Source organism: Chaetura pelagica, unplaced genomic scaffold (genome assembly GCF_000747805.2).
Source record: "Chaetura pelagica isolate M959 unplaced genomic scaffold, ChaPel_1.0 scaffold511, whole genome shotgun sequence".
Classification (NCBI taxonomy): domain Eukaryota; kingdom Metazoa; phylum Chordata; class Aves; order Apodiformes; family Apodidae; genus Chaetura; species Chaetura pelagica.
In genome coordinates, this window is record NW_009952161.1 from 240764 (window position 1) to 267790 (window position 27027).

General features: G+C 39.3%; 1 protein-coding gene across 1 annotated transcript in view; it reads right to left on the reverse strand.

Moving 5' to 3' along the window:
• The window catches only part of RASGRP3 (RAS guanyl releasing protein 3 (calcium and DAG-regulated)), a 28636-nt gene extending 7601 nt beyond the window's left edge, over positions 1-21035 (reverse strand). Inside the window, exons 1-11 of the mRNA XM_010007247.1 lie at positions 20966-21035; positions 19381-19483; positions 18655-18717; positions 17768-17899; positions 16441-16588; positions 14838-15011; positions 14309-14425; positions 13728-14003; positions 6637-6714; positions 2611-2727; positions 256-371 (exon numbers count right to left, since the gene is read on the reverse strand). Of these exons, the coding sequence (XP_010005549.1) occupies positions 256-371; positions 2611-2727; positions 6637-6714; positions 13728-14003; positions 14309-14425; positions 14838-15011; positions 16441-16588; positions 17768-17899; positions 18655-18717; positions 19381-19483; positions 20966-21035 (1394 nt within the window). The remainder of the gene's footprint in view (positions 1-255; positions 372-2610; positions 2728-6636; positions 6715-13727; positions 14004-14308; positions 14426-14837; positions 15012-16440; positions 16589-17767; positions 17900-18654; positions 18718-19380; positions 19484-20965) is intronic.
• Between the last annotated feature and the right edge of the window lie 5992 nt (positions 21036-27027).

The following is a 27027-nucleotide window of genomic DNA, read 5'->3' on the forward strand; positions in this document are numbered from 1 at the left end:
AGCAGGAATTCCTCATTAAGCTATTACATAAAATATTTTTAAAGCTGAACTCCAACCTGGTTATAGGCTTAGAGAACCTACTACAGCATAAGAAGTTAAATGAGAACTCAATTCAGCTTTCAGTGATCTTCAGCTCCTTAGGTCAGATGTCAGAGACAAGCAGCTTGGGAGACACTGTTTCTTCAATCTTTGGTTTTCATGAAATTTTAAATTGAGGAACAAAACCCCAAAACACAAAGAAATCTCCAAACTTACTGGTCTTTGTCCAGAACACAGAAAGAGTCCAAAAAGGGGAAGTTTGCAGCTATACTTTCAAAGTCTTCCTGAGAAATATAGCCATCGTGGTCATGGTCGTAGTTCCTAAAGACAGACTGGGGAAGAAGAAAAGAAACTACTGTCCTAATATCTAGCCTATCCTCAATCTATACCAGCATTTCAGTTGTATAATTACATGTAACTTAATGTTCGGCTTTACTATTCAGATGCTCTGCTGCCTTGTTTTATTCCTTTTATTCCTACCTGGTACTCAGTATGCCTGTTTATTGGGAAAAAAAGTGGGTAATTTTTAAAGAAAATTGACCTCAGTATTTATCTAGCTATGGCCCTCCACACCTCTTCAGACATAATCATGCTTGCTTTATTCTTCTTTATAAAAAATGTCACTGCTGCATATGACATAAACCTTTGCTTCATTAGGTATGCTTTTTAATCACAAAAAAATTAAAAAAACCAAACAACCAAACAGCAGCTTCCCTGTGAGCATTTCAGATGGTTCTGGCTTCACTTAATTAATTGGTCACCTCTGCTCTGCCACAGCAGTGTTTAATCTGATTTGTTTTCGAATACTTTTACGTTTAGATCAGGAACACTTTGTACCTAACGATCATTCCCTCCCATCAGCCCATCCCAGCTTAGCAATAAGTAAAATCAGACATGGTATCAAATGCAAAATCTTGCATATATTGATGGAAGCCCTCCTTAACTGCTAAGAAATTACTATATTGTCTTCCTGATTATGGAGATGTGCAAAGGGGCATTAAATCTGCATGTAAGGCTGATGGGGAAAACATGCAGCCCAAAGTCAACATGACATCTGAAAGACATATATTGAAGAACAAACTCTCTTGTTAGATTAAGGTTTGGTTGAGAAAGACAAGAGTTTAACATACGGAGACCTCTGAAAGGTGTTTGCATTGTTCTTATTTTAATGAGAATGTTATGAAGTCAATTTCTAAGCATCTACCAAATGATCTTTAACTGATGACTGGCAGACCTCAAGAATACATAATCAGCAAGGAACCAAAATGCAAACCCAAGCAGTACTCAAAACTTCTATTAATTAAAAAAACACCTTAAAGCACAACTCAAAACAGCTAGTATGTGACAAAGATCAGAAAAACTAAGACAGTTACACAGAGTGTTGTGAACTTCTTGGTAAGCTGTGTCCACAACAGCCCCAATTATATTTTAATCCTGTAAATCTCAAGATTGTATGTTCTGAAGCAGATTGAGATTGTGGAATGGGGGACTGTCTCTCCCCCACATCCAGAAGAAAACCCATAACCCTCCACATTCTAGATAGATTCAGGAGTTGCAACAGACATCATATTCACTACCAAAGAGAGTATTGGATCAGGAGTGATTTTTATCAACACATAGGGCACTGACAGAAGCAATACAGAACCAGCATGTGCAGTTCTGGTATCACCCATTTAGAGAAAAATGAATTTTTTTTTAAAAGATCATGCACGAGAGATACACCACAAGATTTATTTGAAGGCTGAACTATAGAACTGATGACTTTTATGGTATCTTAACAACACAACCCAGGTTAATTACCTGTAAAACAGACAAGGTCAGAATTTAGTATTTCTTCCCACTTAATTATTAATCTGTAAAAAGCAGAAGGAAGTCTTGCTTCATTACCTACAACACATTCCTGGTTCATCTGCATGCTGCTTATGTCACTAAAAGTCCCTTACACACCAACACAACAGGGCTCAGTCTCTTCAAAGAAGCCTGGTAGTGTTTGGTTTTGTTTGCATTACCTAACGTGTCACTTTCAAACTGAAGTTGGAAGATCCCAGCTGTAATTCTTCATTACTTCATTCCCATATTTTTAAAGCAATACCAAGGCAGTGCTTTCCTTACCATACGTAGTATACTCTGGACTGTCAAATGACAGCAAGTTCAAAACCAGAAATAGGGTTTCCAGAAACCTTATCTGGACCTATTAATGCAGGAGTCCTTGTTTCTGAATATTTTTGTTTCCAGCTGCTACCAGACATGAGCTGGGTGCCCAGAGCTGCAAAAACTCAGCTTTGCCCTCTGAATTCATATTTGCTAATCAAACCTATTGACCAGCAGCCAACTGCTGGATGCTCCTTAAAATTCGCTCCTGTGTATCCAGAAACCTGCTTACTAATCCCATCACTGTTTACAGGCATAAAAAAACCCCTATTTCTGAAAGTATCAGTAAAAGTTCAGATTTGTTATCAGATACCTGAAATTCACCCCAACCACAACAATCTATTGAAAAACTTGAAATTATCAATATCTATTATCAAAGCTATTGTTCTCTTTGAGCAGTATATTCCTGCAAATACTTACATCCACCAGCTTTCGTATGTGCTTGTTAATGATGGTAGGGTCAGGTTTTGGTACTACTCCAGAAGCCCACTCCAGTGGCACTACTGGCTTGTTAGGGGTCGTTGGGGAGGTAGGCTGCTGAGAGATGGATGAGAAGATGAAGATTTTAATATTGAATTACCAAGTTGAATTTCCTGCTAAAAGCAGCTCCATATGGCAGATCTACAACCACAAACAACTGGAGTCCCGGCGCTGTAAAAACGTGCTCAGCGCAACATCAGGCAAGAAGTTGCAATGAGACTCAGAGGAAGAGGGAAGGAAGGAGGGTCTCTGGACATGGTAGGCATCAGAAACAGGCAAACCCAACCCCCTGCTTTTCTCTTTCCTTATACAGTCCTTAAAGAACTCACCGCCAAAATGTTGCCTGGCCCCAGCTCCCTACCAGAGGGACAGTGCCCAGGAGCCATGAGAGGGACTCCAATGGCCTGAGTAAGCTAGCACCCCTGCTCTGTGGCAGCACCAAGCAGAGAGCATGATGCAGAAGCACTGGCAGAATTGTGCTCAGCAAACCCACACATTTCCAGCTGAGACATGCCAGGATGCACAGCTTAATTCATCTAGGCAGCCTGAGCAGAAGGGCTAACCTTTGACTTGCTCTGCAGATAACACCAGCCAGACTCTTTCATTCTGAAAACAGCTTGGTCCTGACAAAATGGTAGCTGACAACTCACTTGATGCACAGAGCAAGCAGCTCAACTCCTTTCACACCACTACAGGGGAAAACTCTGGCATGCAGGTCAGCTTGTTCAAGTAGAAAATACAGGAAAAATCTGAACACAGCTTCAGGTTAGGCTTTGAAAATCACCAGTTAGCACCAAAAATGCTGCATGGCATACTAGCCTCTCCTGCCCCTGCCACCATCCTGCATCTCCTGCCATCTAGCAGGAGAACCAGTGTCAAGCAGAAAAAATTCAGCATGTTTTCAATCAGAAAGAAGATGGCCCACAGCCTCCTATGGCCCCATATTAGCTGATGAGGAGGAAATCTGGGTCTCATCTGCCTCCCTTTAAATTGCTGTGAGGTGAGAGGGAGATAATTAAGCCACGTAAAAATGCTAGTTGTTATTGTGTAAAACAAAGCTATTGTAGAATTTGGTATTCAGATGAAAAATGATGACGAGATCACACTCTGCTGTCGTTGGTGAGGAAAAAAAAGAAGGAACTGTTAGTGGGTTGCTTTATTAATTTGGCTTCTCCTTATTTCTTTGTCAGAACAACTTTTGCCAGCTCCTCAATGGCTCTTGACTCATCACACAAACCTGCACAAGTAAGTTTGGGAAATTAAAATCCCTATATCCACAGAATTTAATGTGAACAAAAAAAAAAGAGTGAATTTGGAGATCCAGCTCCACCTAGCTCCACGTTTTAATCCTAGAATTAATGTCATCAAACATGCTGGCAAGAGTTTTTGCTCTAAAAATAGGCAGAAATGCAGCAGTCTGATAAAGATGACATGTTACATGGTATCATATAACATGCCAGAATTGTGATATTCCTACAGGTATGGTCAGAGAAAGAATTTGAAATGTGCCTTCTCTTAAAAAAACCCTAGACTAAAGGGTCTCAAAGCATCTGTATCAAAGTATCAGAGTGGTGCTAGACTACCAAATCCTCACAGGGAGCTTTTAATTCCTGCTTGTCCAACTGCACAATGACATGAAAGGGACTTAAGCCACTGGAGCATTCCTCTTTCTTCTGGGCTATTTCAATTGAAGCCTCATTAAATTTTTGAGTTTTTTTGACAAGCTGCAATGAAAACTTCATGTCAGTGCCCACTAGCCAAAGGAAAATGCTGGTTCCCCCTATTTCGTTCAGAGACTCATATGAACAACCACAATTTTATTTATGTATTTGAAATGCCTGCTAGGAGGAAATGTACTAAGCAGTGTCCAGAGACTAACTAGCTGAATTTATTGAATGCTCAGAAATACTGTATCTAGTCATACTGTTTGTGATTCAGTCTGGATCTCCTGTCTGCTTCATCAGCACATGGATTATGCTGTCACAGACTGAAAAAACATTTTCAGATGGAAGCAAACACCTGCATATATTTTGGCATTGAAATAAATTCTACTCAGAAGCAAAAAATCCATGTAAACATCTTCAATGGCATAGCTATGCCAGGCAGAGTTGTGTTCTAGCCAACTGCTGTACTAGTAAAAAAACCCCAATGAGCAGATAACTAATACACAGGGAAAAGCAGGACAGTGTGACAAACAGATGCTATACTACAACTGGCGGTTGGTTCTCAGTATTTTTTTAGGCTGCTACATTAACTAAAGATTCTCTTCCCAGTTTAGCAGAATGAAAGCCTTGCTAAGGTCCCCACTGAAAGCAGGCTCATGTGCTTGTGGGTCATCTCCACTTTTGCCTTGAAAAAGACTGCAGCAGCCTAAGGCACTTCCTCTGCCGTGCACCTGCCTGGGAGGGGTACCCATACAACAATAAATCAAGGAGCAGTTGGAATGATAAAACTACGCTGTCACGTTGCCTTTAACATTTTTTTCCACAAACAAAAGCTCTACGCATTCTTTCCCCTCTAAAATATCTTGTGTGCTTTGGCACTCCATCAAAGAGAAGTATGCTTCAAATAGTCCTGCTTCTGTCAATTCAGCTGCAGTTTCTGCCCATCAGGGTGCTGCAGCAGCTCAATGTCACTGGTTATTCATTGATCATCATGCAGAAGTCTCCTACAATTTCTGGGCACTGTTGAAGTTCACAACACTGTTTATATTGCTTTTGTAATTTCTAAAGCACAGGCTGGAGATCAAAGCAGCAATGTGATAGTTTTCTTCATTTACAGTAGTGGCCCATTTGCCCTTCCACAACTTAAATCTGTAACAGTTCAATTTTTGCTGGCAATAATGGAAGCACGAGGCAGCCAGAATGACTGTGATAAACTGGAACTGTTGTGGTCAAATCATATCCAATCAGGACTGGAGACTCAGTAATGAAATTCCAGGTGTTCAAATTGAGTCAGTGTTGACTATGGAAATATTCAATAACTTCCTTACTATTGCTCATCATCCCCCATAGAATGCATACATACATAGTCCTCAAACTGGTCTCCAAGACCAATAAACTATCTTAAAACCCAGAGAAGCCCTATACTTGGAAATGAAGGGGGATTTCTTCTTTAGTTACTTTTAAGAATACCCCAAATGCATAAAAAACTGTGCAACAAATCACCTCAGACCGCTGGACTCTCCTTTCACATGTTGCTAAGCATTTACAGCTGCCCCTAGCTTCTGCTGGTGTCAGACCTGAGATGGATCAGCCTGACAGCATCAGGTGCTCGATATGGTAAGAAAGAAGGATGTTAATGCACTGAGGAAATGCTGAGAGGCCAGAGGAGTCCTTAAACTTTGGCAACAGAAGAGATAGTAATACTTTAAATGAAAAGTCATCTATGAATTAGGAGATTTATCTGTACCCTCATACTTGCAAAGCATAATAAAAAAAAAAGCATCAATGCAGCATTATCTTTAGTTGCACATTAAAAAAAAAAAAAGAAAGAAAGAAAAAAAAAAAAGATTCTGAGGTGTTTAAATATGGCTTCAGAGCCCAAGATGCTGTCAGTGCTGCATAAGCAAACAGTTTATTAAATAGTAAGGCTCATGCTAAGCCTTACCTAAAACAAATCTTTGGACTCACTGTTGTTTTATATAACTGCACCAGCATCCAGAAAATGAAGTAATGGTCACACAATAAATAACTGATACAAACTTACAAAAGTTGTCTTCACATAAAGCTGACCTATATTTTCCAGGACTTTAAAAATAATTAATAACAAAGTCTGGCTTGTTTCACTATTTACTTCTCCCAGTATGCACTAGAACCTATAAATAGTGACTGTATCCAAGCATACACACTAAAAGGCTTTACATGAATATAAATGAGAAAACTCATTAACTGTCATTTAAAATTTTAATCAATTACATGCAGACAAAATAAGTGATATGTGAAAACGCAATAAAAGATGACATACAGATTTGGAGTTCCTTGGTTCCAGCACCAGTGAGAGCTTGTAGATATCATCCTCAGTGTGATAGAGGTCCAGGGACAGCTATGTGTAAGAAAGAGAGAAAATCAGTAATATTGTTTAGACTGGGTTTGGTTCACAGGCTTTTAATCAGAGATATGCCTCCCACTGAAGCTAAACAAGAAGTTGTGCTACTTGGAGCTCAGGATACATGTCAAAGCTGTTTGCAGCTGCTGGGAAAGCAGCTTTTCACAGCACTAAGGTAACCCACGCAGGTGAGCACACGTTGCTGTTCATGGCCTCACTGAGCCGAGCGAGCGCTGCTCTCGAGGGCCATCACAACCTCCATCCCAACATGTCATCTGAGAGGGGCTGTGTGCTCTTCTCCAAAGAGGCACTTCAGCACCAAAGAACCCAAGACCACTCTCACACAAAACACTCTCTTCCAGCAGTTCAATAGTCATGGCAGATCTCAGAGAAATAAACACATGAATATAAAAACTGGAGGAAAGAAGTTGTAAGGGAGAGAGGCTACAAGTACTTCCGATTGTGTTCTGTTTTAATTTTTAACCTGAAGAAAGGTCAGAGTACTGCAGCTTTTCTACAGAGATCAGCCCATGCAGCAAAAGCCTCTCTAGAAAGCCCTAGGCAGAAGGTGACCACTAACACAGGCCCAGGAGAGGCAAGCCATGTTTGGCACTGCTGTTGATGCAGCAGGTGCTCAATGAACAGCAATCCCAGCTAATTTAGCCCAGTTTGGCCTCTTCCCAATCCTCTCTCAGTGAGTAAGGCAAATTCCCTTTCAGTTTCTCTTTTAGATAAATGGAAGATTTTTATTCCATGTACTCGTTGTTTGCCCTGGAGGCTTTATTGAGAGAAAAGGAGGGACATAAATACAGTCAAAGTAAGACAAATGGTCTTGGGTTAGTGCAGGTCTGCAGTACATTTTCTCTTCTCTTGGGGTGATAAAGGAACAAAATAATCAACACTGTGGATAATGTTTTCCAATGAGAGCAAATGAACATTGCATGTTTCCTGTGATCATGTCCCCACATTAATTGGCTTTGGGAGCAATTGACATGATTTGAAGTTATCATCTACCTTTTCAAATCCCCAATTAAGCTAAGGTTGAGGTAAAATGATATTTCCCAGCAGGCAGAGAGAATTAGTACTGACTAAATAATGTTGTTTTTAGAGAACCTGAAGTGCCAAGTTAGTAACAAGCACCAGCAACTCTGTACTGGAGAACCACCTGTAGGAACCACTTCCTTGTAGGCAGAATTTTGTGCAATAAGTAAGACAGGACTCATGCCCTTTCCCAGGACAGGTGCACATCCCCGAGTGAATACATGGCTTTAGAGATGTCTGGATTTTTCATGATTTACTTTATCTAGCTGAAATACTACACTGATTTTTTGTGCATTGTGTCAGTTGTGGGCACCAGTGAAATCTGGAGCATCCTGCAGGTTTGTTCACCCAGCTGGCAAGCTGCTGTCACAGGGGAATGCAAGGACCTGTCCTAAAGACAAAGTAGATCCAGTAACTGCTTTAGCAAATATTGCTCATGCACTTAGTTATTCAATGACTGTATTCTTAGGCTTCTTGGTGGCATAAAAAACGCAGAACTCAGCAAATGATATTGATAGGTCAGGCTGGGACTTACAGCAGAATTGTTAGTTCAAAAGACTTTGCTGTTTTCCTAATAAAGAGCACAGTGTTCTCAGCAAGCCAGATGAGTGGGGTGTAGATTTGGGGATGGACATGCCTTAGTATTTACTGAGCAAGTTTGTATCTCCCCCTCCCTGAATTACCTGAGCTTCTCATAAGCTGCAGTTATAACTTCATTAGGCACAATGTGTAAACACACAGTGGACAAAATATTGTTTAGTACAGAATTTTCAAATGCTAGCAAAAAATTTTACAAGCACGATGGCTATACAGTTATATAAGCTTTCATTTTATATTTAGTTTACAGTTTTGCTTTGACAGATAAAGTATAATCAGAGTTTACCCAGGACAACGGTTACAGCTGGTAGCAGTTTCCATTCTGATTTGACTTCCATTGCTGTCCTGTTTTTCCAAGCAACTTAAGAGGGGAGTGAGGAGGATATAAGAGGGGTCAGAAAGGCACAGCTTATTTTTTTTTTGTAAGTGGAACTTCTTGAACACAAGTTAGGGAGGGTGACTTTCAATTTGATTGTTTGATATTTCTCGTTCCCTTCACTAGACTGTACAAATGACTGGGACTTTCCAGTCATTTGCATATAGTCTCAGAAAAAGATAAGATAAATAGCTCTTGCAACCTAAAAATAGTGGGGGGAAAATGGTGGCACCAAAAAGGTTCTAATACAGTTAGTATAAATACATTGTAGACTAGTTGAGAGACTGAGATCTTTCAATCCACAGAAAGTGATGAAACATTTACCCACAGGCTTTTATTCATGCTGTGAAATAAAAACAATGTGAAAATACTACACAGCAGGTAAGGAAATCCCTTAAGCATCCTTACCAAATGTTTTCTAATGATGAAGATGTCATTAGACCTATTAGTCCTCTCTAGTGCACTTCTAAGCTCATGTTCATGTCCTCTTCTACTACTTCTAAACTCTAGGTTTCAGATGCCAAGGACCAGTACAGAACTGGGTATTGAATCAGTGGAGATGGAGTGAATGTGACCAAGAAGGCAGAAAAGGAGGAAGAACCACACAGATTAAAAGAAAACGTTCACTAAAATGTGAGTCCATCTTCATGTAACATGCTTTGGCTGAGCAGTAGCTGAGTTATGGCACCTTTACTTCTCTTGCCTCAGACTCGCTTACACATACCTGACCAAGTGAGGACTCGCATCACTAAAGCTCCCCCTCAATTTTTGCTGTCTCCTATGCCAGTAAGCCTGGCAATCCTCATACTGCTCTCCATACAACAAACCTTTGCCTTATCTGTGGCATTTTAAATTACATGCAAAATATTGGCTTCTTTATTTCAGCTGCTGCTTCAAAGCTAAAATTTCGTGGGCTAGAGGCTGATTTTTTATGCTGACAAGAAGATACAAGAGTGGAAGCAGATTTCTAAGGTTGTGTGCAGATACCTAAATCAAGAGAGAGCCCTAACTTTCCAAAATCATCATTCAGCAGCTACCACTGAAACCACAGATTTAAGCTTTCCTGTTCCGCATTCACCCTTTAGGTGTACACACGAAATAGCATCTGGAAAATGCCCTTGAGACCCTTGACTAGGTGGCCTGTTGCCTCAGCTTTTAAGCCAAGCTCCCATTTCATGGCTCTTAAAACACTCTCCCCAGTTGTCACCATTTCCAAGCCACTTGAAAGGTATCAGCTCTCTTACAGCTGATGGGCCTCCACAACTGAGGAAAAGAAAGACCGGGGCAAATTCCCACATGCTCATGAAGTACCCTTTTTATCTTTTTGTGCAAGCTGTTTCACTAGCAAACCAGCACCCAGTGATTTACTTGTCAAGCAAGCACATGCCAGGCTGTTAGTCCTTGCTAAGTGTGGTATAAAAGGCAGAGCTGCAAGGGAGGGAGGCCAGGCAAGAGATTTACACGCTGCTTATCAGGACAAAACACCTACTAAAAGCCTGCCTGGATAGAAGCAGCTTAATGGGAAAAGAGCAGAACTGAACAAATAGTTGGGTCAGCTGTTTCACAACCCAATGAAAAGCACTCTACATGTTTATGCTCATTTACTAGTTTTGAAATGGTGTTTCTCTAAGTAAGTAAAAAGTGCGAAAAATGTTTACAGTTTACATTGGAGAGGGAAGACCTAGCAATAAATAGGAAAGTTATTTCTTCAGGCTCTGAAAACTGAGGGTGACTTTGGCAGAAAAGGAGGCTGAGACTGCTAAAAGACCATTTGTACATAGCAAGGTCATCTATTTTTAGTCAGTTCTTGTCAGCTTTGGGCCACAATTGTAGCCTTCTTCTCTTTCTCTGACCCCAGCCTATAAACTAAAACTTTCTTATTAACAAAGAGATTGACAAAAACATTTCACCTACTATGTCAGTTCATTACTACTGCTTAAGAGACAACTATATTAAAAAAGTATTGCAAGGTATTCATATGTACAAATGAGAGCAAAACCGACATACCGGAAAACAGTGAGAATACTCATAATGTTATGATGTACCAAAATTCTGGTCCAGCAACCTTTGGTAGAAGTTTGTTTTTATCCTTTCCAGGAGCTACTATCTTAAATAAAAATTTGCACACTATCAAACCTGCCTGACTCACAACTGCACTTGTAGTGACTTCTATGAAGACAAAATTACCCTTGAAAGGTTTTAGGAAACCTACAGCTGCCATCCTAGGATAGTTGTGGCTGTCTCCATCATTACTGAAATGTACCACCATGGAATTATGCTGACATTAAAAAAGCAGTAAAAAGCAGTACAAGTTAATTTTAACCCATGATCCAGTCTGAAATCAACATTGCAGCTTGCAGGTTCATTCCTTTACAATCAGATTGGCTCAACTGTAACCAAATCAACACAATTAATACATTATAGCACGGTAAGCAAAAAAGTACTTGTCATGTTCTCAGTTACTTGTCCTGGTAAATGAAATATACTGAATTAAAGATTATGTAGATATAAATAAAATAAGTTTTATTTTGCTAAAACCAAACAAAACAAGAAAAATATTTTTTAAAATAGAAAAACAGATCAAATACAGAAACTGAGGTTGATAAAAATGAAACTGCAAGGTCTCAGAAAAATCTGAAGCTTTCTGCTCCTTTTAGAAAGCAGGCTGTCACCCAAAAGAGAAGAACAGCTAATGAAAATGTCAGGAGTAGTTCAGCTTCCATTTCTCACTTCACATTGTCTGATTTCTGCCCTTGGGGCTCTGTTTCTTATTGCTGAGTTCTCTAAAACTTGAGGCTACACTTCCCTCTACTCACAGCCAAGCTGTAAGAAAGTATGAACTTTCAGAAACGAGCAGTAAGGAAAAGAATGGCACAAGATAAGAAAGTAACTCTCAATCTCTACTAAGAAAAAACAAGGTAATAAATACCTGCCTTTATAATCTAGTATTTTAATTAGGAGGGTGTTCCACTAATCATGATTAGGACTTGTTCCCAGATGCTCCATACAAAGTGTAGTAGTTGGAGATTTTCCTATCTTCCCCAGTCCTCACTACAATCAAGGCACAGGTATATCCAAACCATCTGGGCTGTCTCAAACTCAGGCTCTTATTTTTCAGCCTCTGTAGTGTAAACTCCTGTACCTGATCAATCCCAGCATAAATCCACAATCTCTGCTTAATTTCCAGATACACCCATTTTTGAGCATTTCAAGGTAAAGCATAAAAGGAAAATTTCCAAAGCTCCCACCCAACAGTCATCCAGTTAAGGCATTTCCCTAGAACAAGATAGGTAATGAGAATCACCTCAAGTCTGAGACCTGACTGAGGGAAAGCTGGAATTTGCTTCCCATCTCTCCAGGAAGTAAATTCTGAGGAGTTAATGCTATCCAACCAAATAAACACTGGAAAAAACAGGAAATCGGTCCTAGTTACACACAGACCTTGCTCACTTGTAAGCTTATTTTTAAAATAATTTGATTGATTTAAGGAGATCAAGGAGATTCTCTTTTAGTCCACATTAGAGATCTGAAAGAGACAAAGTTAAATAACAAAGAACAGAAAGAGCATAAAATTATTAGAATTGTTTTGGTTGGAAAAGACCTTTAAGATCATCAAGTCCAACACCATTAACTTAGCACTGCCAAGTCCACCACTAAACCATGTCCCAGAGCACCACATCTACAAGTCTTTTAAATACCTCCATGGTTGGTGACTTCATTATTTCCCTGGGCAGCCTCTTCCAGTGCCTGACAACCGCTTCAGTAAAGAAATTTTTCCTAATATCGAATCTAACCCTCCCATGGCACAACTTGAGGCCATTTCCTCTTGTTATATTGCTTGTTACCTGGGAGAAGAGACCAGCTCCCATCTCGCTCCAACCACCTTTCAGGTAGTTGAAGAGAGAGATAAGGTCTCCCCTCAGCTTTCTTTTCTCATAAGAATTGTTCTCCAGACTCTTCACATATTAAGAGATTCCTTTACCTAAAGAGATATATTTCAGACTACACTCGGATGAGCAGGAAGCTTTTATTTTTTTTTATAACAAACAACTGGTTTAAAATAAACAACATTCCTTTTTTTTTTTTTTTTTTTTTTAAGTTTAACAAGTTCTATCTTTAATACCCAGGCACAGTTTTTTGCCCATGTCCTGAACAAACTGTGGTGCTGGGCCAAACACTGCTGCAATTAAGACAATGTTAAAATGACTAAATGACAATAGAGTTTGGCCTGACGGTTCAGGCTCCACACTTCAGTATTTTAAAAAGCATAGTATTTACTAAAATAACAGTTATTGTCTACATATCAAAAAGGGGACTGAAAATTAATTCCTTTTAGCATTGTCAGTTGCAGCTTTTTTTTTTCTTTCTTCTTTTTTTTCTTTTTTAATATTTTATTCAGTCTTTTTGAAATCTTTCATTCCTATGGTTTGAAATGGGACATTTAAATTCTTACCTGCAATTTGTGTGTGCAAGTTTCAAACCTCCCTCAGTAGCCACTGCCAAGAGGGGAAGGGGAGGGGCAGAGGTTGCAGGGGCTCTTTAACACCATTCAAGATAATTTTTATTTACTGGACAGAAGAGTTCTGCATTGCACACAAAGCACAGGGGAGCAAGAACAGAGGGACAGCCAGGCCAGAATTTCACTTGTGTGTCCATGTCTACACATCAACCAATCTTTGTACAAGAGACATAAGCCTCAATTCTAAGCAGTCAGAACTTATTTTTTGATTCTCCTAACACAAATACAGCCCTCTTGTCATCCTTGAAATAATTAATTGATAATTATATTTTTTTTCTGCTTCCAACCATCACATACTACAGTAATGAAACTCTCTTGGGCTTTATTCATACCTCATGTGAACTTATTTCTGTTTTGTACTCTCTCCCTTTTGTTTTATGAAACTGGGATAACAATGTGCACTTTTCTCTGTAGATATTAGTACTGACATGCAATATCTGGATAACAGAAGTGAGCTGAAACTTGGTCAATACTTACAGTTAGCAGGTTAATTAAATCCATATTGGGCTCCAAATGATGAGAGGCAGTTTGGAGGGAAACCAGTTCACTCAAGGTGATGGAGAGCTGCTGCATTTTCACTATATTTACTTTGTTCTCATCTATCCAGTCAGGAAAAATGACATGGACAGCAATTAAGTCTTTCAAATGAACTCCTAAAATAGGAATTTTGAAGTCCACACAGTCAGCAAAAGCCTTGCGGTAGTTGCAGTAGTTTCCATTGGAAGAGACCAGCTCTGTCATTTCATTCCAGTCCTACAAATAGCCAGAGAAACAAGTCTCTGAGAAAGCATTCATAGCATTCTGCAGTCTGCTTTAAATGAGCACAACTCCTGTCAGGGTGTTGACAGTGTTAATTTCTTGTCTGGCACAGGCAATCAGGCAGAGGATCTCTGTTAGCTGATCCTTCTTCACCAAGAGGAAAGCAACCAAAGTGCTTTTTAGGATGCTCTGCCATGATCCAAGTGTTGTGCTGGTGAGACATCTGCACTGCAGAACCCATTAGAACTCAAAGGTGTGATGTTCTACTCACTATGTCTATATTCTGGAGTCTACCATACCTTTGTGACTTCTGAAGACAGATGTGAATGAGTTTCTTTCAAGCGAGAAATAGAACTGTGACTCAGACCTCCCACAACTGCCATGAGTGTATTGAAGTTCTGGAGGTGAAGGAGCTTCTGCAGGACAGATTGATCATGTATAGTTAAAAATCAGGGAAATACGTGTCAGCCGTCCAATGTCACACATGACAAGTGAAAGGAGACAAACCTACCATGGCCAAAGCAGAAATCAATAAACCAGGGGACATAACTGAATGGCTCAGCATATTGTTTTGGTTAGCTTAGCTCCACAAGAAGCACATATTAGTGACAGTTGCCAACCAAAACACAACAACAATTTTTTTTTTACTTATGTCTACTAGTTGAAAACTGCAGACATACCACACCTAAACAAAGAACCTGCAGTGATGTCAAATAGGGCATTCACTGAGGAAACAGCAGGAAGAACATCCAGTTCACTTGTTTACTGCAGTCTCTATTTGTATCACTGCTTTATAATGGAGGAAAAAGACTCATATGCAAAACTTACCTGTGCAACATTGATAAACTTCGTGATGACTTCTGCCCTTTGCTGGGGTGTTGGCTTGCTGAGAACCATGAGCTGGACCCATTTAGAGATACCATTAAATAAAGCAATAGATCTCTCCAAAGTAGGATTGTTATCCAAGCAGCCATGGATCACGTAGCTTTGGTAGTCTGTGAACTAACAGGAAAAAGGCATTTTCAGTAAAATGGTGGACAACTTAAGACACTAATTGAAGCTTTGATAATTTTTTCCTTTTAAATCTCCTCTTGTTTAGAAAGTGACCAGACTCAGGGTCAGGACACCCTGCTGCACATCAGTTCCTTCTTAAAATTTTGTTGCTTGGGTTGCTTTTTAAAATTACTTAAATGTCATCTAAAAACTTTTGTGTTTGTGTGTCAGAGTTCCAAGAATTAGATTCCTGTAACGGTTTGGAAAAGGTTTTTCAGCTGTCCTCTTAAGGCAGATTTTAAGAAGCTTATGACATAACTTTAACTTTTCCTGGGAGCTGATAGCATGCCAGTCAACATGGGTTTCTTGGTCCTGCCTGATCAAAAAACGTCTGCTAGAAGACTGACATTCTGAACAGTTTACAGCAAATCATTGACATCTCCAATGTCATTGTTTCTCTGTAGCAGTTCTCAATTACTCTTTAAATTAGGTTAGTGATACTGGGCTTGGTTTTCAACCTCCATGTTTTGAGCTGTGCCCTTCACTTTGTTTCCTGGAAATGTACCATTCTTACAACTTTTTTGGTTGCCAGTCTCATATGAACTAGCAACACAACTTTCAAACCTCTTCATTGCTTTACAGGATAGTATGACATTAATTAACTGATTGCAAAGAAACATATGAGATAGCAAATTTCAAGCTGAAGAATTAAAAGACATATTAGAAACAGCAAAGAAAAAAGAAAATTCCTGGCAGGTCCAAGTTTTATTTCTGAAGTTCTCTCAAGGGAATTTAAAGATATACTCAGTCTAATTAGAAATCCATCCTTTTTTTCTTGTCCCTCCCTCCTCCTTTGAGGCTAGTATTGCACAGATCATGGTGGGGTGTTTTCCCACAATTTGAAGTCTAGCCTAATAAACCTTTGAACATTATTCAATTCTGTCAAAAGCAATTCTATTGAGACTGGTCTCAGCTCTCATTTTTCCTTCCTCTCTTCTTTCTCTTTTTTCTCTTTTTCTCTTTTTTCCTTCCTCTCTGGACATGAACAACAACAAATGAATATGTTTTTCTTAGTTTTGGAATTTGACTTATTTCATGCTCCTAAACACTGTAAAAAAAGGATCCCATCTTTTGCTGTAGAGAACTAGTCATCTTCAGAATTCATTCTTCCATTTGCCAACAGATACAGGGGCATCACGTGACCTTTTCACATGGATATTTGCCAGCAGAAATCAGCATTTCTTTTGGCATTTGAGCTCAAGGAAGATCAGGGAAGTTCTGGTGCAACCATGGCTATATACACCATTTGAAGGATTGTAAAGATTTACTACACTGAAATGTCAAGGGGAAAAAATAATAAATAAAAAATGTTAAAACATGTGAACACTCGTTAAGGACAGGCTCCTAGTTGCAAGTGACAAAGTTGCAGGCTTCTTACAGAAATTCTCCTAAAAGATTTATGCTCCAAAAAAGTGAGATGTTCAGCTAGCTCAATGGGCTCCAGATGGTCAAAAAGAAGGCAGGCTTTTCCTTTCTTGGAAATCCTCTTCCTCTGTGTAACTCTTCTCATCCAGTCATAAGAAGGGCTGTAGCAGAAAAGAGGTACAATTCTCATTTCTGTTTGGGTACGTGTGAATTTGGCCCATAGTTGGCACACATAATATAAAATTACCAAGACACTGATAATTTTTCAGATCAGTTTTCTGATCTGTAACATCCAGTACATAACAAAATAAGAGTAAGACCCATTCAGGTGTATAACAGAAGAGTTTCAGAGGTGCTACTACAAGTGGTAAACAACAGCAAGTTTCTATCAGAAAAGGACAATGATACAGGAAACCATAACTGGGAATACAAGAACAGATCACATCTAATTCTAATACAGAATTAAAAAATATTTCAATAATATCAAGGATTATTTTTTTACTCTGCAAGACCATAGGTCCATGACATAATGGAACAGCAGAAACAGTCAATTAAACAGCTAACAAAACAGTAAGAAGTGGGTGGACATAAAGTCAAATAATTTGCTTGCAAGCAACAGAGCAATTCCTACCCAGACACAGTAAAAGCACCTCAGAAAGCAGAAAGAGGTTGCTAACAATACTTTAAAATTAAGATTTAAGAGACAATATTAATTTGATTTTACGGATACTGTTCTTGCAGGAAGTCTTTTTAAAAGAAAATCTACAATATCAGGTGAGATTCAAGAACTTGTCTGGTGACTTTTAGAAGGTAGTTTTCATTTCAACGTGTCAAGGAAATTGTACTGTAATCATCTCGATGCAATAAAAACTACAAATGTGAATGTGAAGTTAAATCATAGAAAAAAAGTACACAGAAAGCAATTAGAAAAAATTAACAGGTTACTGATGAGAGGACAAAAAAGCTCCCCTGAGAAAATGCAAGATTTACACAACATGCCCGTCACTGCATTGCTTGTCACTCTGTATGAAAAATTATAGGAAAAAAAAATCATATTAATCATTTAAGTGGCACTAGCTTTGTCATGAAAATTATTCCTTTCCCGTTTATATTAAAAACTTACATACAGAATACATACATGTATTCTCTTTACTGTGACACTACCACTAGAATTTCAATTTCTAGTGACTTCAAATTTAGAAGACAATTTAATCTTTTTGTAGCTGCATTTTTGCTCTCAAGAACAAGATGGCACTTAATACTTTCACATTTCACACAGAACTAGCATTCTGCTCTTAAAGAGACAAAGAGAAATATGTTGAAGCTCATAACATCCTTACATGCTGGAAATATCAATGAGAGGGATGTGCTCCTCATATCCGAGCTGGCTGGCTACTTCTTGAAACTCTTCAGTCAAACGAATCAGCCCAAGATCCAAGTTAAACTCCGCAGGAAATTCCAAAATCCAGTATCTGAAATCCACAAACAGCAGTTCAAAGATGCCCAAGGATTCAGGTGTAACATTTAGTGGTGGCATATACATTTTATTCAATGGGACTTACAAATATTTCAGACCCAACGGCTTTTGGGCAGAGAGGATGGACTACCTGAAGCTGTTGCTGCTGCAATTACCTGTGATACTGAAGTAGCAAAAGCCACTTTATTGCATAATTTCCTTTGCTTAACTCCCTGCAACACATCACAGCAGCATTCTACTGAAACGTGAAATTGAAGTGGTGCCTTGGGTGAGACACAGAAGAGGTACACACGTGTCCTGACTCATCCTGCCAGGACATGAAAATGATGCTTGTACTTATTCCTTGTCTAAGTGAGACACTTTATCTGCTCTGAAACGATTTTTCAATGAAATAGTGAATTTGAGTGGCATGATAACAATGTAAACAAGATGTATCCTCTGCTGTTTAAGGGGTTATGGAAAGGTTTTATCAGTCCTGCTTGCAATACCTGTCTCCCTTTCTTGACAGTGGTATATAACTTAGTTCAGAGGCAGAAAGAAAAGCACTTATTTGAGGGAAGCAGGTTATATAATGTTTGCTTAAAATCCATGCTTTCTCTTTTACAGAGAGATGTTCTTACAGAAGCACAGCCTAACACATGAAAATTTCGTATTTCCATGGTTAATTTTAATTTTTAAAAAAATAAATCACATGGACAGTATTCACGGAAGCATACAACCAAAATGCTGGAGAACCAGAAGCATGCTTACCTCATGAAATAGCAGATTTTTAATCTGAATTCATTGCAATTCTCTCCATTGGCATCTCTATATGTAGGCTAGTTAAAGAAAGCTTTGTAAGCCTTGATTCAGTAATGATCTTCTTATCCATATAAGACTCTGACACTAGATCAGCTGAGTAAAAATCAGCATTAAACTTTTCTTCTGGAGATAACTATAGTTATCTCTAGATAGCTCTGATATTTCATTCACTATCATACCATTTTAGGGGACACAGACCATTTCCTGGCTGCCACTTTGTTTTTCTTATCCCTAGCAAAAATGTTTCTATTATAATATTCTGAATATTCTACTGAATGGTTTCTTGCCAGCTCTGGATGGCAAAATACGATAATATTTCTGGTTAATGGAGTCTTTAAGAGGCATAAATGACATGTAAGTACTTAGCTACCACTGAAATTTCGTGCTAGTCCAAGATCAGTCAGCCATTACATGTTTGAAAAATTACCTTAGCAATATATTTCCACTTACCCGAAGTTTAATTAAAGTATCCTTCAGCAAACTTTTACATATGGAAAAAGTTCACAACCAATAGCAGAAAGAAGTGCCCAAGACTCCATCTTTTAGGCTGAAAAAAAAATCTTACCTCTAAACCTTGTTTGTCACGAAATAATTGACACATTTCTACATAAGATCACAGAAACAATCTGCTTTTGACATTATAACATCATTTTGCAAGTCTTCCTGAAAGGATATGTGGAGAGAAGCTTGCCAGCCAGCTCTGTGGAAGGCAGGTACCACCGGTGCATTAAAAGAAAAGTTCGTGGCAAATGGCTGGAGCACTGATTTCCTTTGTCATCTGCAAAAGAGAAACAAGTGAGCTAACCACATTAGTCACAAACAGAGAGGAGCTTATAATTCTTCAGATGGAGTCAGAGATAAAGGATCAAGAGTAGAAATGCTGGAAAAAAAGTGGAAATTCCTACCAAATAGGTAGGAAACAAAACCAAAGAACACAAAAGCTCCTTTAATGATAACTACTGCTATATTTAGTGACAGGTAAAAAAAATTACCAGTGTAGATAACAGGACACAGCTAGAAAAACAGGGTAAGGACTGCACTGTTCTCATCATTATCCAAAGAGACTGCCAGTAATCCAAAGAAAAAATCCAAAATTAGTCCATCCAGGCAAGGAGATTATTATTGACAATATTTATTTTGTTGCTGCTTTATAGCTTTATGCTAACAATCACAAGGAATTGTATTTCAAAGTGACACCTCACATCAGTACCCAGGGTCCCACTCCAGCTACTGTACAGATCCTTGTGACTTTGCAGCTTAGCCACTGTAGCTTCAGAAAGGGTTATTCCCCAGCATGCTGGCTGGCCATCAGTGTTCCTCAACATCTGCCATCTTAGATTATTTTCTGTCTGTCATGCTTTTAAAGGACAGTAGTTGATGCACATGTGTGAAATGGGAACTACACATGGACTACACTTGTCAAGAGAGTGTGTATACAAGGAAGAGAGGCAGGATTTCCAACAGACAATAAGTATGTGGGCTCTGCTACTTCTCATTAGGTATTTTGAACAACAGGTTTGATGGTGGTCTACAAACATGGATACATGGGGATGTACTATACTCAGTACCAAGAACTGCACCTCGATTATTTAATCTCTCTCACCTTAAGATACTTCTCTCCACAAGGAGAAAAAAAAAAATCAATACCTCATTGCAATCACAAGCTGTCCTGCATTTCAAGAGAATCTAAACATAGTTTTGTGAATTAAAGCCCCATTTCAAAGCACTTCAGCCCATCCATGAACTCATCTGACTGCAATGTAACATACGTAATGATGAATGGTGTTATGGATCAAAGTCTATTTCATCACTTCTTTCCCTCAAACCTGATATATCACATTTTAATAAGACAAAAAAAGATTACATGAACCTTAAGTTATATTCTTGCCAACTATTGCATGATGATTCAGAAAACCTTTCAAAAAAATGAGTGGTCAGAAATGCAGCTGTGTAACCACCCAAGAAAAAGACGAATGCCAGAAATAACTCCTTAAATAATTCAACTAAATGCTTTTCTTGCTGAAGGCCAGCATTTTAAAAACCCACTGTTGTGCATTATCTGTATTAAGAAAATTTAATACAGTATGCCTGCAATTAAAATTCAGGCCCATGTGATTCTGGGCCAAAATAAAATAAGGAAAATTTTACAGAACAGAAATGTTGTTTGCCAAGGGAAAGACTGGCTAAATCAAGGAACAGTAGGGGTTATATTATAAGATGAATTTCAAAACCAGCCAAGTAGAACATTGAAAAAGCTTACCAAACATTTCAATACAAGCGTTCAAAAGCTCATCTAATGTTGCAGCCTTTCCAAGTGTGTTTGACCCCATTGTCCTTTAATTGTTGTCAAAAAATAAGAGGCATTTTCACCAAGCAGAAGGATGCTTCTTCAATTGCACAGCTTTTTCACTTTATTGTTGGTTGCATTCTCAGTTGGGCTTCAAGGAATATCTAAAGAAAGTAAAAGAAACCATAATTATATGACCATCACGATGCAATGTTTACAATTCAACCCATCTTTTGTATAAACTGTTTTTTCCCCACATGATACAGAGCACGTGAAAGACTGCCATGAGCTCTCCCTGCATTCCAGCTTCTGTTTTTAAGTGTTGTCCAATTGTTTGTCCACTAGCACAGAATAAATCCATAGCAAGGGTCATAAAACAGAAACCAGATGGTGAATGAGAACATGCATGTACAGTGACGTACATTTTGTTCAGATCATTTTATTTACACTTGATAAGTCACTTTTTGTTAATGACTCTGCTTTTATGTTTTTAAGCATGACCATTTTTTTTCCCCTAAAGTTATCAGTTCTTGGTAATGCTAATGGTCTTAATTGGCACAGACCACATAAAATGTTTAATGAAGTTCACAGCAAACATTAAAATAGGAGGTGACTTTTCAAAGAACCTTAAGATCAGTCCCTACAGCTTTTTAAAATAAATCTTCCCACAGTAACTGAATGCTCACAAAAAGCTGAACATATACAGAAACTTCTAAATTGCATCACACCCCTATTATATATTTCATAATCAAATATCTATTTACCTAAAAGATACACAGAATACTCTGTTACAAGTTTTCAGAAATAATTTTACAGGTTATATTTAAAGAAGAGAAGAAATCAGTATTTTATTACTTATCTGCGACTAAGCCCCACTACTGCCTGACCATAACAAACAATAGTAAAGTATATCCAGTAACATTTTTAGACCAAAAAAAGTCAAGAGTAGCGCTACAACAGTCTTGAAGAGAAACAATAGAGGAATCTGGGAAATTTATTTTCAGAAGTCATTGCATGTAACATAACTTTTTGGTATTGTTCACACAAAGAACTGAGGAGATTTAGATTAGATATTAGGAGGAAATTATTTACTATGAGGGTGGTAAGGCACTGGAACAGGTTGCCCAGGGAGATCATGGAAGTCCCATCCCTGGCAGTATTCAAGGCCAGGTTGCATGGGGCTCTAAACAACCTAATCTACCGGTAGGTGTTCCTGCCCGCACAGGGGCATTGGATCTAGATGATCTTAAGGGTGCCTTCCAACCCTAACCTTGCTACATATGTGCTTTAATTCACCCACCATTTCCAAGTTTTTCAAACCTACTGTATCACAGACCTTGTACAGTAAATTCAGTCCCTGTAGGATGGGCATCCATCACCGTTTTTACTAACCTGCCCTGATACCCTCTCAAATGCCACTGCTGCAACAAGCGAGAGCGCTCTAACCTAAGTCCCTGTGAGCTTGCAGCCTTGCAGACATCACCGTGGTCCAGCCACCCCAGGGGCACCAGGCAGTGGCCCTGCTGGTCCTATTGGTGCCACCTCAGCCAGCCAGCTCATACCCACAGCATGGGCAGGTCAATACATTCTGACACAACTCCTGTTCACCACAAAGAGGAGCAAATACTGCCCATTCAGGTTAGGTCTGCACTGACAAGCTGATCATGCTCAGACCAGCTCCCAGTAGTGGCTGAGCAGTACGGTTGGTCCGTAGCTACGGCAGTGAAGTCTCCCAGTTTCCCAGAGCTGGCACGTGCAAACTGCCCAATGCTGGCCTATGCTAACTCCCACGTGCACCTGAGATCCACTTAGGAGACCACTAAAGTGGTCAAAGACCCTCTAGCAGCACAGCACAGCACATTGCATCCCAGCACCTGGAAAACTGTCCCACACTGAACAATTCTGTATAGGTCTAGCTTACCTGTAACCTACTGGCCAGGCCACATATGAGCCCCACTTGTTTATGTATTTGTGTATTTAAAGGGAAAAACAACAAAGGAGACTATTTGATTGGTTTACTTGCTTTGAGAGCTAGCCAGCAGTTGAATAGTGTTTTTTAAGATCACGACTTCGTACTGTGGCACCTAACTTTTGCTAGAATCCCACTCTGGGTATTTTTATCCTTTTGACAATTCCCAAAGCCTTCTCTATGTGCTTAAATTACTGGCTTGACTTTTTCCAGAACCAGGTATCTATCTCTTCAAGCTTTAGCTGACTTAGGTTTGGTTTTTTTCTTATAGGAGAAACATAAAATAAAATTTACATTTCCTATTTAAAATATTTTTAGTCAGCTCTTTGAAAACAGAACTGAGAAAAGCTATTGCATTTTCTGCCTGTCCCTTGAAAACTGCTGAACATGACATGTAGGAGAGGGAGAGAGTTGATTTGTCTTTTCAGTTTTGTATTAACATCCTCTGTAATATACAGCATAGGAGAGTATCACTCATATCTTCTATTGGCAAGAGTATTGAGGCAAACACATAGTAAACAACAAGTAATTAATACACCATTTAAAATAGTGAGGGTTTTTTAAATTACAGGAAAAATTCTTAACCAGCAGATACCTAGATCCTCATGTTGCAGTTCTGTGCCCACAAACAGCCTTCTGCCCACTAAATGTTTTATTCTCATAATGCTTCTAAAAGAATAAAACATTTTCACTGGAGGAATAACTGGCTGACTGGGACTAAGCCACATACCCACAGCTGTGCCAAAACCTGATATCACATCTCTTGACCGCAGACTCCAACAACCACAACCATTACATCATTATTGGTGTGATTAAGCACTGCTGTTCTACTAGAACAATAAAAGTCTTGTCTATATTATGCCACAATGGTATCCAATCACAACAAAACCTCTAGAGATGGATGAGTAAAACACAACAGTAAATTTAATCTACATAAATTATATAAATTATATTTTGATACTCAATGGCTCAACATATGAAAAGCATTAAAAAATAATGTGTAATAATACATAACACATGTATAACAATGTGTATGTACAAAAATTTATTATATATATATAATACATATACATAATACATGTAAATAATTAAAAATTTTGAAGTAAGTGGTTCCTATAAAAGAATTATTGCCAAAGGTGCAGATGAATTTCCAAATAAAGACAAAGTAGAGCATCTCTGCCCCCCCGGTGCTTCCTAACGTAACTCTGAGACATCTCATTGCCATCCAGCTATTTCAGGAAGATTCAGGAAACCTGGATAAGAAAACCAGAGCTCACTCAATGAGATCACATAAATAGCGAATGATTGCATACTACAATGAAAGTAAAAAAAAAGTAGCTTTTTTGTCTTATTGTGGAATTATAAATCCTGTTTGGTTTATTGTGTTTAACAGAGGCTACTGAGGATGGAGGAGATACACAGTCCTCCACACCTACCCATTTTCATTTCTTAATCAAGTTACTTGAAATTACAGACTTCACTACGAGTCTTGCTGGGAATCCACCACATGCTGGGAAGGGACTTCAGGGCAATAAATAGTGAGGAATGGGTGAAAGATCATAGGAAAATGATCAATACAAGCCTTAGTGTTCCCTCAACGCTTACAGTTTTGTCTAAAGGACAGGGTATCAAGCATGTCATGCTTTATGTCATGAAATACTGCCATGGCAGGATGTACACTTCCTACTCATGGTGAGAGCAGAAACATTTGCAGTGATGGGCCCAGAGGGCAGAAGTTTATGATGGACTGAACTGCAAGTCACAGAGTCCCTTCCAAGTCTTGCCATCATCCCAACTACTGTATGTACACAGGCAGGTACTTGGAGCAGATGGCTTTCCTCAGCATCTTGTCTTCAGCAGTTTGGAAGTCTTGAGGTGGCACTAGTGAGGACTGTCATGATAGAAGTATTCAAAACAAGCATGTAGACTGGGAGCTCTTGAGACAGATATGGTCAGGTGTAAGACATTCGTTTTTAAAAGAAACAGGATACCCTGCCAGTAAACTTGTGGTCTTATGCAAAAGCATCAAATGGTGTGAACAGAGTGGGCAGCATGCAGCCAGCCAAGTGTTAAATGTTGGGAACTGTCGTTAGTAAAATGAAAAGACAGCACTTTTACTGCTGGAGGCTACTAAGGGGAGGTCCACACCTACAAGTTACAGCAATTTAACTAATATTAAAATGTCAAGTCAGCACAAATCCCCAGGTGGGCACTTTCACATGGATTTCAAGCAAGTTATATTGATTACAGGTGCAAGCTAAACCAATAAGTTTGGTTTAAATAGGGTTAACTTTGACATAGAGAGTAATATTTGTTTAGCTATGAAATCTAATGAAATTTAAACACCTTTTTAGCCAAGCCAAAGTAAATGAACATGTAGCATTTTCCCCATTAATTAAAAGTGGGCTATTTTCCTTCTACTTAGGGACAATAAATAAAGCCACACACAAACAGTTCAACTTTGACACAGAGGCACCTCTACAGGTCTCAGCTTATCCATAAACTTGCCAGAGGCCTGCACACAGAAGATTCATATTCTTTAAGAGATGAGGACATTCTTGGGATTTAAGTAAGCCAGACCTCCTCTCATCTCCCCCTCCTCCAAGACTACACAACATATCACTGAATGCTTGCACTAAATGATTTCCACCCGGCTGCTGGAGAAAGAGTGCTAAGGGTGAGCAGCTGAACAGGGAAACTGAATCAGTAGCAGTATGCAGAAAAAAAAAAGCCAAGAAGAAATTGAGGTCCTGTGAGAAGGTTTAAAGGTTACTTCTCTTGTTACACCTTTTTCATTTATCCTTTCTTGCTCACACCCAGAGCAAGCTCTTCAGGACAGAGTTCATCTGCTACCCTGTGGATGTAGTGGAGGCTCTCACAATGAGGCAGTTTCTTGTGATTAGTCTCCACAGGTATTAGTGTAATTACCATAAGAAAAATCCCAGCTAGGCCACATAACAGTAGCACCTTTGCCTGTAGGTGAAATTGAGATGTCTGTTTGGGCTTCAGTCAACACAGGTTCTAGGTTGCCTAATGCATGGTTCCTGAAGACTTTCCCCTTCAAGCAGTTCAATATTTCTTGTAGGTGGTCAGTACCAGTTCATTCATTACAGTACACACCAGTTAGTTTCTAGAAACCTCTGAGTAAGTGACACATGGTCAGGCTTCTCTAGCATCTGTCATATGCCAAAGCAGTGCTGGGCAGGAAAGGGCGGTGATGCTGGACGGCAGCCTCATGCCACCGCTTCTGTCCCAGTCCATGACCTCAACCATCACATGCAGCTGGCTGCAGGGTGGCACATCTGGCTTACCAATGATGTTTGTCACAGGGAGCAAGGACACAGAACAAGGGAGAGATTGTGTGGGGGGTCTAAGTGTACACTACTGGTGGGTGGCTAAAGCCACACCTCATATTAACAAGAGACACTGTATGGGGAATGCTAGGGGCTCCACAGCTCTACAGACTCCACAGGATAAAGTTTCACCTACTCCACCCCATTCACCCATGCTAAACCAGTGTAATCTCTGTGGTGGGTTGGCCTCAGCTAGCAGCCTAGCACCCACACAGCCACTTACTCAATCCCCACCCACTGCAGTGCAATGAGGGAGAAAATAAGAGGAACAGGAGCAGGAAAACTCATGGGTCAAAATAAAGAAGGGGAATTCACTCACCAGTTACAGTTACAGGCAAAACAGGCTTGACTCAGGGAATTTAATTTCATTAATTTCCCATTTAATTACTGATTCAGGTGTTGGGAAACAAAAATGACAAACATTAAATCATCTTTTCTCCCACTTTTCCAGGCTTAGCTTCACTCCAGACACCTTTCTATCACCTCCTTATGGCTGCAGGTTGTATCCAGTTCCTCAGTGAGGCAACCAGCAGTGTAGAAGGTCAGGGTCAGTACACAGCAGATTTTCTCTGCTGCTCCTTCTTCTCACTCATGTCCTATGCTCCAGCATGAGTCCTCTATGGACCACAGTCCTTCCAGAGGTGTACCTGCTCCACCCTAGAGCACCTCCTAGTCCTTCGCCCTTGTTCGTCCCTCTGTTGCTCCTCACATCT